The sequence below is a fragment of the Tinamus guttatus genome, unplaced genomic scaffold (genome assembly GCF_059628265.1).
Source record: "Tinamus guttatus ecotype Peru unplaced genomic scaffold, ASM5962826v1 Tinamus_guttatus_pri_ptg000104l, whole genome shotgun sequence".
Lineage (NCBI taxonomy): Eukaryota > Metazoa > Chordata > Aves > Tinamiformes > Tinamidae > Tinamus > Tinamus guttatus.
Genome location: NW_028288638.1, coordinates 2374186 through 2388565, shown reverse-complemented (window position 1 = coordinate 2388565; position 14380 = coordinate 2374186). Strand labels below are relative to the sequence as shown.

The following is a 14380-nucleotide window of genomic DNA, read 5'->3' as shown; positions in this document are numbered from 1 at the left end:
TTTAGGGCCAGGAAATGGAGTGACATAAATAGATTCTTTTTTACAAGTTTGTTTAATGTGATCAAAAAATGAATCAAGGCAGTTAGGATGTTTGCCGTTTTTGTAAGGAGAGAAAGAGGAGCTGGCAAAATACTAACAAATAATAACTTTATCCATAGTTCATGCCTTTATAATATCTTGTTTTCTTCTTTTTTTTTTTTTTTACTTTCTCCTCTTGTCAGTAATATAATTTATGTTTCAGGGAGAAGATCCATTACATTCGAACAGAGGGTACACATGGGCTTGAAAAGTTGTCGTGTGATGCAGATTTAGTAATTCTCTTGAGGTAATCAATTTGACCAAAAGCATAATATGGCTACTTATAGTGCCAAAGAATCTGGCTGGCTTTTTTTCAACATAATTGACAAGCTTGTGTTAAACCTTCCAGGTCATTTGTCATTAGAATAGGATTTCATTGTTAATGATAGCCACGCAAAATAATTCTGCCAGAGTACATCAGTCAAATCTTGCTTTCTGGAAGCCAGTGATGCAGTGAACTCCATCAGCAGCTAGCGAGTCAATCAATATGACTATTACCATTAAGTAACTGATGAAGAATCAGATCAGAATGTTTCCTTTTGATGGAAACATTCTTGTTTGCTATTTTCAAAAAAGAGGAAAAAAATCTTAGCTTTCTCCCTGTGAATGGAGAATGCAACTGTTCATGAAATTGCTAGTTCTACCACTGGAGCATTGCCCACGCAAGCTGAGCCATGTCCCAGCAGTGAAACCCTGAAGCACAGTACAGTGAGTGATTTGGGTGTTTGTGGATAAGACTTCATGTAATAGTTACTTTTGCTCAACATAGATAAGGACTTTTTGTGGTTGTTTTGGGCTTTCACAGAAAATACTCAGAGCCACACTACCCAATGCAAGAACTTTGCAACTTGTTCCCAACACCTTCATATGAATGGTCAAAGTGCTGTGCAAGTGTCTCTGTGGAAGTACACACCCAAAGGAAAACAAGCTGGAAGACCGATGTGTCTTCCTCCTCTTTACTCATTTCCAACATGTGGATGTTGTCTCCATTTACCACATACTCTCAGGGCTTAATTCTCTCTCAGTAGACTGAGGCCTTAACATGAAACGTCTAAGAAAACTGCTTATTTATATTCCTTCATCTGATGAACGTGAACCAAGCCTTTCTCATCATGTTTCCACCCAGCCTTTTTGAAGAGGATATTATGTCCTACATACCACTGCAGGCTGCCTTCCATCCTGGTTACAGTTTCTCTCCTCGCTGTTCTCCCTGTTCATCACCTCAAAATTCTCCAGGTAAGGAGAGGGGAAGACATTACCAAATCTTGCATTTGGGGTATTTCTCCATCTAATAATTACAAGGGAGCAAACTGAGAGCTAACGTAAATTGTCACTCTGCTGATTTCAGTGCCTACTTCGAATCTGACCCAAACTGTGCTACATCTCTGCATCTGTTCCCAGTACTGATACATGTTTGCTGAAATGTTAAAATGGCTGGAAGACAGAGATTTGGAGGTGTCAGTATAGAAGGAAGTATTGTCTTGCCTTTCAAATAATCAGGGAGGGTTAGGATAAGAAGAGAATAGTGATCTCCAAACATAACTCACAGACATGGAAATACATTCATGGATATTGACATCAGATAAAAGGAGCAAAGAGCAATTTCCAAATCACAGGTGTATCACAATACTTCCAGTAAACTCCTATAAAATACTCCTGTGATGTTAACTGTCCTCCACACCATGTACTAAAGACTCTAATTCTTCCCAAGATTCATCTATTTTAAGACCTGAGGGGATCATCTTGATCGTCTAGTCTGACCTCCTGTGTTGAGCTCATTAACTTATGCTTGACAGGAAACATATTTTCCGGAAAGATATGCTGTCTGAGAAGGTTATTTCCAGCTGCGACATGTCTCTGTAGTTATTGTTTATGCTATAGAAATTTGAGGAGCAAATGCCTCCAAATTGCCAAGATGTACAACCCCTACCGCAACCTCCCTGCTTGACTGTGTCCAGAGGCCATTTTGAGAGAATGGGTAGAAACGTGATCTTAAGAAATCCATTTTTGGCTGAGTCCGTTTAAATTATCTGATTTCAACCAAAATTTACAGGGGAGAGATGTCCAAATCTTAGAGATGGTTTAGAAAGTTTGTTGATTCTTTCTTTTTATGTGCAGAACTTAAAAACTGAATTCTTGTCTGTAGGGCCATGGTATTTAGTGGGAATGTCCTATTATCACAACTGAGTTTCAACACCATTACAAATACACTTACCTCCTCTACATCAGGATAGGTCAGAAATAAGACTATTGCAAGACAGAACTAGAAGTGTTTGACCAGTACCGTAGTCAGGAGTTATTAAAAGAGCTGCAGGACTTCTACCTCTTGTGAAAAGATGTGAAGGGCAAATATTAATTTCAGATAACATATTGTCTGTCTCCTTAGTTCTGCTGCTGCTTACATAGCCCATGAAAACCATCTCTTATGTCATGGGGAAAAATATCTAATAGAAGAAAAGAAGTGTCACAAGGGGTTCTCTTTATACAGCATGTAAATATGCCTTTCTGTTTTGCCAGCAGAGACAATTAGTAATGTCTTTCCCTCCTGGCAACTGTGCTCTCACTAAATGCACTAAATGCATTTTTTATCCTTCCAATGGAGGATTTTCTGCCAGATTTCTCATAAAAGGGCTTCTTTTTATTGTCTTCTCTAATGAGATAGGGAAATGGGATTTCATGGACCCATTCTTTGACCCTTTTATGGCATGACACTTGTTTATACAAAAGGACTAATCAGCTACTTTGAGATTGCAGACTTCAAAACAAAGCAGGTCCCAAATCTGCTCTACGTCTGAATCATAATAGGAAAATGTAGCATTTCTTCCTGACAGACGTCCTTCTTGAAGCCACAAAGGGTTTTTGTGTTGATGGCTGGAAGTGTTTAATATACAGTCAGATTAACTCTGGGAAACCCGACTCCCAGCTTGGCCTCAGCGCTAGCCTCAAGATAGAGGCTTTAGTTTGAGCTCCAGAGGTTTAATCCTGCCAAGTAACGAGATCTCCCATGCAATGCCAAGGAGAGTGTGAAAGGGAGAGAAAACGTAAAACCAGCGACCATCACCGGGAATTATTCACGTCAATCTTTCTCATGCCTTTCTGATCCCTGAATTTCCATTCAGATCAATTATCGTTGAAGGCTCAGGCAACAGAAGGGTACACACAAAGCCAGCTTAACCACTGCATTAGTAAGTAGATATATTCCCTAGAAGTCTTTGGAATCACTGAATTATCGGAACAATTCCATTAACATCAGGTGGAACATAAAACAATTTGTGCACAAAAATCCTTCATATTCCTGTAAAATGTTCCTACTGCTTTTGATAGCCAGTAGTATATGGAAGCAACACTGGCATGCTTTGGGATGATTTAAAGCTTCTTACACTTTTTGAAGCTTGTTGTTTTTTTTTTTTTTCCACCAGGACTACAGCGAGCAAGTGCAAGAGCACCCTCTCCATACAGGAGGGACTTCGAAGCCAAGCTACGTAATTTCTATCGAAAACTTGAAGCCAAAGGATATGGGCAAGGTCCAGGTAAAATAAAGTGAGTATTATGACAAGTCTTTCAAATAGTCTACCATGGCATAACTTGGTCTTTTCTCATGACTCCTGATTCACTGGTAGGAAATGGAAAACATACTGGAGAGTGCAGTTTGTAAATCAGTCATCAAGATGAGATGAGACCTTGGTATATCCTGAAAAAGAGGGAGGTCTCTATTTAACAGAGATATTAGTATCTTACGTACGACTTCCAAGTAGGAAAATGTCTGTGGTAATGAACCAGGCAGTACTACCAGCTTTACTGCATCACTGTAGTGATGGAGTAACTCCTAATCCTTTATATCTACGTATAGTGTAACTCAGGATCAGAGCCTGGGTGTACAGATTTTAGCTTGCCCTTGTGGGTTTAACTTTCAGTAGCTCTTTGTGTTGGATTGCCCTCCTGGATTTGAGTTATCAACATTTCTGCCTCTGTTCATGTATCTGGGGGACTCCGTCACTGAGGTTTGAGCTTGCTTCCCAGACAGCCTGGTAGGTGACTTGTGACTCTTGTGAGCCTTGTACCCTGCTCGTGCTTGTTATCCTGCTTGGCTAAAGGGCTGTATGTTTCTAAGGTATTTCCTGGGCATCTGGTTAAATTTATGCATCAGATTGACTTCCTACCAAAACACATCTGTTGTGGGGGAAAAAAAAATGAAACGAGGCAATTTATTCCAGGAAAACATCATCAGCAAAATATTCCTGCAGAGCTGAGAAATCCTGGTCATTGGTGGTTATCCCTTTTCAGAGTCTTGTTAAGTGGATCCAAGGCAGACACAAATTACATTCCAAAAGGTCTGTCTTAAAATGTCCATGTCATTTGAATAAGCAGGATTTCTTTCACAGACGGTGTTTAAATGCACTATTCATTGAGTTGTTTTAGAGGCTGGCAGAGGAGTGAGAGGTGTGTTGGATAAACAGAGGCTGATACTCCCTTTACTTACCCTGCTACAGATGCAGTAATTCCATGGACATTCACTGGATTAAATCCAGGGAGTGTTTGGGACCAATCCCAGAACAGTGTCACTTCATATACGCAGGAGACTCAGCACCTCTACAGAGATTTCTGTAAATAGAGGGTGTTACAGAGGGCCTTCTAGCAGTACCACTACGTTCTGAACCTAATCACAGCATTATGAAGAAAATCACCTGTGAGGCACATAGAGAAGTAGAATGAAGCAACTCAGTGAAAACCCGTAATGGTCAAGTAGTTTTTGCGCCAGTGGTCACTCATTTATTGACTTCTCTGAGAATGAATCTGTCTCTTTACTAGCTCATGTTTAACTTCAACCTCACCTACTCACACAAGACTCAGTCTTTAGATCTCTATTTCTGCCTCCCTTTGCAGGTTAATTATACGACGTGATCACTTGCTTGAAGGCACCTTCAACCAGGTGATGGCCTATTCACGCAAGGAGCTCCAGCGGAACAAACTCTACGTCACATTTGTTGGAGAGGAAGGGTAGGGAACTTCTAACTATTATCAGTTATGAAGTAGCTGTTACATTGCAAAACATGGCAAGAATTGGCCAAAACTGAGCCTCTCCTGATATGTGTTGTTTCTTTATTTTAGTTTTTGTTTTACATCTGTGTAAGCGATTCATATCAAGTAGCTCATACGTCTGTTAAAAATCCCGATAGCAAAAATGTTTCATCTAGTACCGTCAATCTAGATGCCTCAAAGTGCCCTTTTAAGGAGTTAAATCTAATGTTATCCTGATGCTGTAGATATTTTTATTGCATGGAAGGTGAAACGAACTACACACTCATCATTACACACTCGGTCACTCTCAGGACTAAAATTAGAGACCAGGCCTTTATCCATTTTATTACTATACATCTTCAAAATGGATTTTTTTTTGTTCAAAAATTTTTGCTTTATATGACATCTGATGATCGTTTGTTACCAATGTGTGGAGTTCTTGTTTCTGGTGAGGTGAGAAGCATCAGTGATATTTAAAAAATGCAGTCTTTTCAGTTTAATTCACCCAACTGGAAGCTGAAAGCAGCAGAATTCTCTCAGGGAGGCCTTTTCTTGGGAGACTTTCTGTGGATTTTACAAATCCAGGGGCCATTCATGTATGTTTAAATAAGCCATGGAGCTTTTGTTTCCATGTCTAAACAGAACCTTTCAAAATGAACCTTGCTCATCTCAAGAGCTACATTATAATTGAGGCTGAATCCATATACTTTTATAATGGAAAGACCATTATGCTTATTTCCCTTCTATTTCAATAACTTTGCATTAAAGTCTCTTAAAGGAAAAGAAAATGGCAAGCATAGGATTTCAGGATGTTTCAGTTTCAGTCCCAAGGCTACTAGAACAGTAAAACTCTGGGACAGCTGTCAGAGGGTCCAGCAGCCTCTGACACCGTCAGCCATGTCAAGTGAAGAGCTTCTGCATAGCTGAATTTTTTTCGAGACATGTTAGGTGCAGGGGAAAATAGAAGTCGCCAATCTCCATGTGAGTTACTCCCACCAGCATCAGTTCAGGGGGGTTTATTAACATCACTTTTCAGACTCCATGGATTCAGTATCTTCTAACGAAAGCCGCCTTTTACAATTGCTTTTGCCCCTGGCTCACAAGTTACGCACAACCATGCAGCGTAGCTGAGTTTGTATTTTGGAGTTGCATTCTGGTATGCCAACACTGGCCAAAGTCATGTTATTTTGCGAGCGATCTCTAATCACTTTTGCTATGTGCAGTACAGTCTCCTCAGGAACCTGTTGGGTTTGCAGTTTCATTCTTTCTTCACTGATTCATTTACCTCTGAGGATACATTACCACAGGACTTCTGCTGTTTAATGCTAGTATAGATTCTGCTGGAGGGGCTCCAAGATAGCAGCTTTCTGTTGAGAAGAGGGCTCTATGGCTACATACTGCTGCATGGCCATAGCTTCCACCATTGGCTTCCGAGCCAAAATGATGTTGAAAATGAACTATGAAGGGTGTATGTGTTGCTCAGAAATGTAGTATCTAGTCTCTGTTTTTGAATATAGACAGGTATTGTTTGCACTTCTTTCTCTAACTAGCATGAGTCTCATCCTAGCATCTCAATATCTATTGAGCCAGATTTGTTACACGCTAGTGTAAGCAGGTTTGTTTTACGCTAGTGGTTCAAGGGGGATTATTACCATCCTCTTTGCCATTGTAAAAAGTAAAACAGGAAGAGATGTGCCAGCCTGCCCATTAGCTTCTTTCTAGTTGCACCAATCAGTCATTCAGCGCTTTGTGATTCAGCGCTTCTTTAAACGTATATAAAACATTCTGATTCTTATGTAGAAGTACTGCCTGCCTCAGAAACTGGCACCTGTGATATATGGTTAGAAATCATTATTTCATATTGCTGCATGGACATTTGTATGAGATTGAAAAACCTACCTACCATTATTACAGAATGATCTGTTTTTAATAAATCCATCACAGTCAGGATTAAAGTATTCATGAAGCTTTTTTGTTGTGTTTTATATCCTGTTCTTTGTAGGTTGGACTACAGTGGCCCATCCCGAGAATTCTTCTTCCTACTGTCTCAGGAGCTCTTCAATCCCTATTATGGGCTGTTTGAGTACTCAGCCAATGACACATACACTGTACAGATCAGCCCCATGTCTGCCTTTGTGGAAAATCACCTGGAATGGTAAGGACATTTTGTGCCCAATTGAATGATCCTTGCACAGTCCTACAGAAATGGAGAGGCAAAGCACAAAGGCTCTTGGTTTAGCCTAGATAACATGTAAATATTATTGCTACTTTTGGAAAGAAGTAGATTGGGAGAAGGAAGAGCCAGAGTAAGTGTAAATACAACAGCAGATCCTGAAAAGGGTGTGATTGGGTGCAATTATTAAAATGTCCTCAGTGCTTGAGATGTTTGCATGCTTCTGCGTGCACATGAAACCGATATGGGGAGAAGAGCTTTACTTAATCCAGACCTCGTCTCCTTTGTTCCTTTCTAAGAATAACGCATGATCTCTCTATACATCAAGGAGCACTGTGCTTGGAAGCTGTGCAGTGCCCTCCAAGCACCACACTGCCTTTCTAAACCTACTACAGGCCTTAAAAAGAAGTGGTGAAAGCACTCCCTCTTTTCTCTCCCTGTCAGTGTCTCTACTTCCGTATGGCAAGGATGGTGGAGATATCAGGCTCTTTTACTGTATATGCGTGGAAACAAATTGCTGATCTTTGTGTCTAAAACTCTGAGCGCGCATTGTGATCTCTCTGTTTTCCTCTCTGCCTCCGGATCACTCCGTCTTTGGGAGTTGTTTTCCCTTTGATAGTTTAAGATGTGGTTCAGTGAACCGTGGGCTGCCAACCCAGGGCTTCGTTTGATCCCTTGTGGGATTTCATTGTGTCAAAGAAACACTGACACATGGGTTTCCTATGATGTTTTTCTTTGTTTGACCAATCTCACTGGCGCCCCTCAGAGATACTTTTTTTAGAAGGCAGTTTAGGCCCCTTCTAAATTGCAAATAGCACATGGCCATCTGTTCTTGTAAACTCTTCCCGTTTTGCTTTGACTTCCAGTGGGCAGCAGATCAAGAACAACAAAATGGTTGTGTGCCCACCACCTCTCATAAGATTGCAGTGAAAGGAAGGGGTATCGCTAGGACATAGCAGTGGCCTCTGAGATGGTTTTTATATTATCACTCCCAGCAGTGGAGCTCCATGCTGGTAATGATCCTTGCATTGAACTGTTTCTATATTGACATTAGCAGGAAGAGAGTGGCTTGGATCTCAGAGCTCTTTTGCTCCCGCTGCTGTCTGTCGGTTAAACACCAGGCAACGGCTGGTCCAGTTTTCAAAAGGAAATTCAGCTTCTCCTGGGTTTGGCTTCACAGGCAGTATTGCCTCCCTGATTTTGGAGGCTGTGTATGTGAAGATGCATTTTGGCTCCAGGCTAAAAGACAACTGAGGGAGATGGAAACCCAAAATCATATCTACCCTGTGCCTGGACATAGGCCTGCTTCTTTCTCCAGGAGCTGTTGCCATGTTAAGCCAGCAGTGCTGGAAAAAGGCCCTGCCTTTTCTCCATTATAAATACTGAATCTGTGAACAGACTCAGCTGCAGTTTTCTCATCAAAAGTGATAAACTGTGCTGCAAGAAGCATATACTTAGCACTGTCTCCTTGCTTTGTCCTTTTCTTCACTCATAAGAGTGAAGGAATCTCCCTCTTCAGGGAGATTTCAGCTGGGAAGAGGCATGTTTTAAAGACATTCTAGACCTATAAAAAGATGAAAGGACACCTAGTAGACACCTATAGGAGTTAGCACCTAAACTCAGAAATCAATAGCACTTAGACACCTTGGTTAAATTCCTGAAGATATATGTTAAGTGGTATGACATGAAGGTATATGTTTATACCTTCTTATTTTCAGAATGTTTTTTGGCACCTGGACATTTCGGGGTGGAGGGGTTGTTATTTTTCAAGAACAGGGAGATGAAGTTGGCCTGCAGAATGAAGTAAATGCTGCAAATGAAAAGGTTTGTATATAAAGCAGTGTAAATAGGGTAGGATTGCAGAACCCAAGGCAAAGATAAGGAATCCAGTAAGTGATAAGTAATTCTTCTTGAACCTGTTACGGAAATAACTGTCTGAGACCCACAGTTTATAATTAGTCTGATAGGTTTCACAATTGGCTTTAGATATCCAGATATTTTAAATGTTTTTTTTTGTTTTTTGTTTTTTTTTTTTGTATATGCATTGACTGATTAGAGCTATGCATATGTAATACTAGAACAGTTTATTCAGAAGTCTGCATAGTCAGATAAGATTAAATTGGGCTAAGATTGTTATAACTCAACAAATAAGATTCTTCCCATACGGGTACATAAGGTAACTTCTCTGAGGATGGTGTACTAACTTGCTTGTGATCGTTTGTCCATGAGCAATGGCGTTCTCTGAAGTTGTCATCATTTTCTAACTTTGTTGCCCTCCAAGGCAGTGCTAAAACTTCTGTTGCTAAAATTTACCTGTTGATAGAATTCCAGCAGAGCCCCTTTACTCTTTGACATGCAAGTAATTAACATTTTTCTCCCATTCCCAGCTCTGTCATGAGACATCAGTTAACGTATGTGGGTGAATTAGTTTTTAGAGACTTATTTTCACAGAGCATTAATCCTGGTAGTCTTTTTCAAAGCTTAAAGTTTGACATCAGTCATTAAAAGCACACAACCACAGTTGTTTCAGATTTATAGATTTCTGGGACTGCTTGCCTTTCAGTACTGTGAGGATTGTCATTTATGTGGAACTTTTCCTTTCTGTATAGTAGTTCTACAAGATCTATCAAGACACAGCTATAACAAGAAACAGCTCTAGCAGGAAAAGAAATAACAAAAATTCCCACAAAATTATTTTACATTTTCTCTCAAGTAGTGAGTTTGAGATATAACACATCTATGAACATGTGAAGATGTGAAGTGTTGTTCATACTGGCAGGATTGAGAAATTTGCTGTTCTGTTTCCCCTGGCCTAAAAGTTACAGCTCTGCCCCTGTTAATGGCTTATTTCATGCCTTGCTCTTTGTACAAACAACAGTCTGAGCCCAAAATGAGCACATCAAAGCACAGAGCAGTTGTATGTTTGCCAAGAGAAAAAAAAAGAGGCATAATGACTGGAAAATATTTCTCATTTATGGAGAAACTGAGATTTAACACCTTTCCTGCAAGCATCCATTGAATAAGACTTTTTTCTTCAGTTCACATACATGCTTGCTGAAGACAAAATATAAAATATTGCACATTTTAAAATTTAAAAAATATTTTTTAAAAATGTATATCTCGACACAGTTACAACTCTCTAGATCTAAAAAGTTTGATGGTACACATTCTTATCTGCCTGCTACAGAATGTATCTCAAATTCATAGGCGGAACGGTTTCTTTTAATCTATGCCACTAATGAACCATTCTGTCTAATCTAGTTGACATATCTACCTCTGTGTCTGAATATTTGAAGGAAACCTCTAAAACACTGTGTATCCCCACTGTTTAAAGTAGTCTTATCTTCCCAAATAAGCAGGGAAAATATGGTGGCAGATATTTCATTGAAAAGAATATTTTTCTCTCTGATCTTGGTCAGGTATTTCAGGCAACTGAGAGGGACTGAGTCACTAAAGGATCCACCTCAGGTTTTGTTCAAGGTCTAGAGCTTGCTGAGAGACAGAGCAGTGGGGAATATTGACATTTCTTTAACAACCTCCAGCAAAGTAAGAGGTAATGTTTAGTAGAGGTCCCAACCATTATCGTAATGCTGAGTTGTGATGTTCTAATAAAGGCCCCCAGTAACTTGCCACATGGGCTTCTCAGTTTCCTGCCTGCAGCACTGAAGCACTGGGAGCCAGGATCCCAGTATTACTGAATATGCAAAGATACTTGTGCTCTGATGTTGTTTCTGACACTTTCTTCCTCTTACGGCATTCAGGATGATGAAATCTGTCAGATTAATTTTACAGGCCTCTACAGAGGCATCTTAGGGTATAAGGATATGATAGATGTTGACATTTATCAGCAAAACTCTGGACGAGGTAGGTAAGAACTATCTCTGTTGTAGGAATGGAAAGACTTTTGGGAAATAAACTTCTAACTCCCACAGACAATTCAGATTTAAGTTTGCTGTGAGCAGTGATGCTTCTTAAATTTGGCTTCTGTAGATGGAAAGGGAAGATAGGGCACCTTTCTCTTGGAGAACATGTAAATCAGACATCCAGTCCTATCGACAGGGGTTGGGACAGGGTTTTTATCTGTGATTGAAGACAGAAGACAGGATGGAATGGAAATGGATGGAGAAAGTATGTTTCTAAATTATGGGAAAACAAAAGCTAGTTCCAGATTTTGTGTGGTCTCAAATCCTTACATAGCTCACTGGTTACACTCCTCCTTCTTCATGGTGCTTTTTCAATGGGTCTAGAAAATTGTTAGCATCTGTTCACGGCATCTCATTCAGTCAGTACTGTAACAGAATGATTTGTCTAACCATGCCACGATACACAGGGGTTTTCCTCAGGGTTTCATTTTGGCTGTCATCTTCCATCACGTCTGTTTCCCTGTTCTGCTCCAGCTAAACAATGTGGGAAAGTGGACATCAGTTTCTGTGAGATTTTTTTATCATTCTCACCAAGCCCGAAGAGTGATACCTCTCTGGTATTTCATTGGTCATGTGGCTTCCAATTTCAGATGTTTAGTATCTGACTATTTAAGGAGTTGTACCTCTTAGTATAAAACAGAGTCTTTTTTTTTTCTTGTGAACTTTCCCTCCCTGCTATGAGTAGTTAATTTGGCAATGATAACAAAAGTACCTTTGCTTTTCAGTTCCAGAAACACTGTGTTCCCAAGCTGCTATCAGGTAGAAATCCGGTCTCTCTTTTCATGTCTTCTGAGGGGGCCAAAGCATTTCTTCATACTAGTTTTGGCTCCAGGAGTAACCAGCAGGTTAATATAATGCACCCATCTTCTAGAGACTGAACTGTAGTTATGGCATGGTCACCCACACCAGGCTTTTTCATGCTAGATCACTTGCCTGTTCTTTTCTCTAGCTTGCCACAGCACTCCATTTCACACCTTCTGCTTTTGAGTTTTAGTATATTGTCTGTTTGTAAATATAGAACCAAGGGCAGAGATGTGAAAGAAAGCCCAGTGTTTGCATAGAAAGCTAGATGACCTAAATAGATAAAATCGGTCACAGACATTCATTTGGAGATGATGCTTGAACATCTTTTAGCTTGAAACATCTTTTATTGTGTTTTCATAGTGAATTGGTGACAATGTTTTTTTTTTTTAACAATTCATGGCATTCATAGACCTTGCCATAACATTTATATAGAGAATAGGACCACAGTGTCATGGTTGCCTTAGAGATATTTGCAGCTTGCTAATCATACTCAGAATTCTGCATTCATCTCAAGAACGTCCTGTTTTCTCTTAAATAGAAGCTAAATACATTTACTTAGCAGAAGCTTATGAGAAAGTTGCAGAGATGTGGGTGAAATGATTTTGTGCAGAACCCTACTAAAGACCACAAAGAGGATGTCATGGTTAGACCTAGTGGCCCAGGTCTTCAGAAGCTGTGAACTGATTCCTGGCTGTCCCAATAAATTCCATTAAAGTAGCGTGTATTTAGAACTGCGGCTTTGGGGCAGGACTGTCCTCCTTCAAGTCTCATAATTAACCTTTCCCTCTGCTCTGCAGTACCCCTCATATTCTGGACTGTACAGCTTTACAGAGCCAAACAGAAAACTTGCATGTGTTTCTGCAACCTGTTGTGCAGGCAGACGCAAGCCCCTTGCACCCACTCTCCCTGCAGACGTGAACTTGCTTTCCCTGTGCTCCCAGTGATGTGATCACTGCAACGCTGAGCTGAGCAGATACACTCTGCTGCCATCAGGGCTGATTACTTCAGGCTTGGCACTGCCTTGATGATTGCTCTTACGTGCTCTGGCAAGCTTGGCCATGGGTAGAGCAAGCTCCCTTTGCCTACACAGTACAGCCTATGCTCCCAGCCAAACTCTGACCTTCCCTTCTATTTACTTTGTGTAAATCAAAAGTCACACAGCCATTGCCATCCATGTGTTAACTAACTCACACATGTCAGAGAATGCAGATTTTGTGCATTTTATATTTTTTGTTTTAATGCTCAAGAAGAACAAAAGAATTCATAATCTCAGCTCGAGATTCTCTTCGTTGGAGAGCTTGATCGGTTTTCCTTGCGTGGCTTCCTTAAGTGCTGTGCCTTGGGCAATTGTCCTGTCCATCCATCAAGCAGCTTCCTAACCAGTTCAGAAGCTATTTGACAGGAAGGTAAATGTCTTAAAAATATTAAGTTCATAAAAGCTGTGTGAAAGCTGTAGCTGGGTAAAGGCCAGAGACACAGGTGAGCGCCTCAGTGAGATGGGCTGGTGAGCTCAGCAGTTACCCCTTTTCCCTGGCCTTTCCACAGGCCCGTCAGCAGGAGTGGGCTGACAGGTCCAACCCAGGCACACACTGTGACCAGCAAGATGCTCTAGCATCTTGCTCAGTAGCTAGAGGATGTGAGAGAGCTGTGAGTGCTCAGGGGAGGGAGAAGGGAGGAACTGGAGATGCTCCAAAGGGTGAGAAATGCCAGGAGAAACGTGTAGGAGGAACTGGAGTTACTGCAGTGGAATGATGGAGGATCATCAGAGACAGATCTATTGGAAACAAGGCTTCTTTAATTCTGTTACACATAAAATAACTTGTTTTAATTAAAGTCTTTTTATGGAATGTGACAAATTGCCTTGTGATCTAATGGGTTGCATTTGGATGCTGACCAACTCCTAACATGGATTTAGGCAGACTCTGTGGGTCTTTATAGAAGCAGTGGAGAAAAGCAGTCACAGCATCTAAGCAGGAGGTCTGCAAATAACCATTACTCCTCTCCACTGACTGATTGTAGCTCTGGGGAATAGATGCCTTGAATTACTCATTTATCACTTGAACTTAAATGTTTCAACTGCTATATGGCCTAGTTTTATTAAAGGGAGTCAGAAGCACTGAGCTTGGTTCTGCCCTTGCTGCTGCCCCAAAATGGGCCCGTCATGTGGGTTTGCTGTTCCTCTCACTTGAGGAGGAAGGATGGTAGGAAACTACTTGGGCAGCTGTCTTCAGGGGCCCTGGTTGCAGCTAAAAACTGAGCAGTCATCCTCTGAAAAACAGAGATTGGGTAGAACACCATAGAGTGGGTTTCCAGTTGCTGTTGAAATTAGGATTGTAACCTCTTTGCCTGAATTTCCATCTGAAAAGTTTTCATATGTAATCAA

The 14380-nt window shown here is 40.7% G+C and overlaps 1 protein-coding gene across 4 annotated transcripts in view; it reads left to right on the top strand.

Moving 5' to 3' along the window:
* HECW1 (HECT, C2 and WW domain containing E3 ubiquitin protein ligase 1) overlaps nucleotides 1-14380 on the top strand; it is a 171376-nt gene that overhangs the window by 131219 nt on the left and 25777 nt on the right. For all 4 annotated transcript variants that reach the window (XM_010223776.2, XM_088520860.1, XM_088520861.1 and 1 more), the window contains exons 17-21: nucleotides 242-325; nucleotides 1205-1314; nucleotides 3498-3618; nucleotides 4963-5076; nucleotides 7100-7252. In XM_010223776.2, the coding sequence (XP_010222078.2) occupies nucleotides 242-325; nucleotides 1205-1314; nucleotides 3498-3618; nucleotides 4963-5076; nucleotides 7100-7252 (582 nt within the window). The remainder of the gene's footprint in view (nucleotides 1-241; nucleotides 326-1204; nucleotides 1315-3497; nucleotides 3619-4962; nucleotides 5077-7099; nucleotides 7253-14380) is intronic.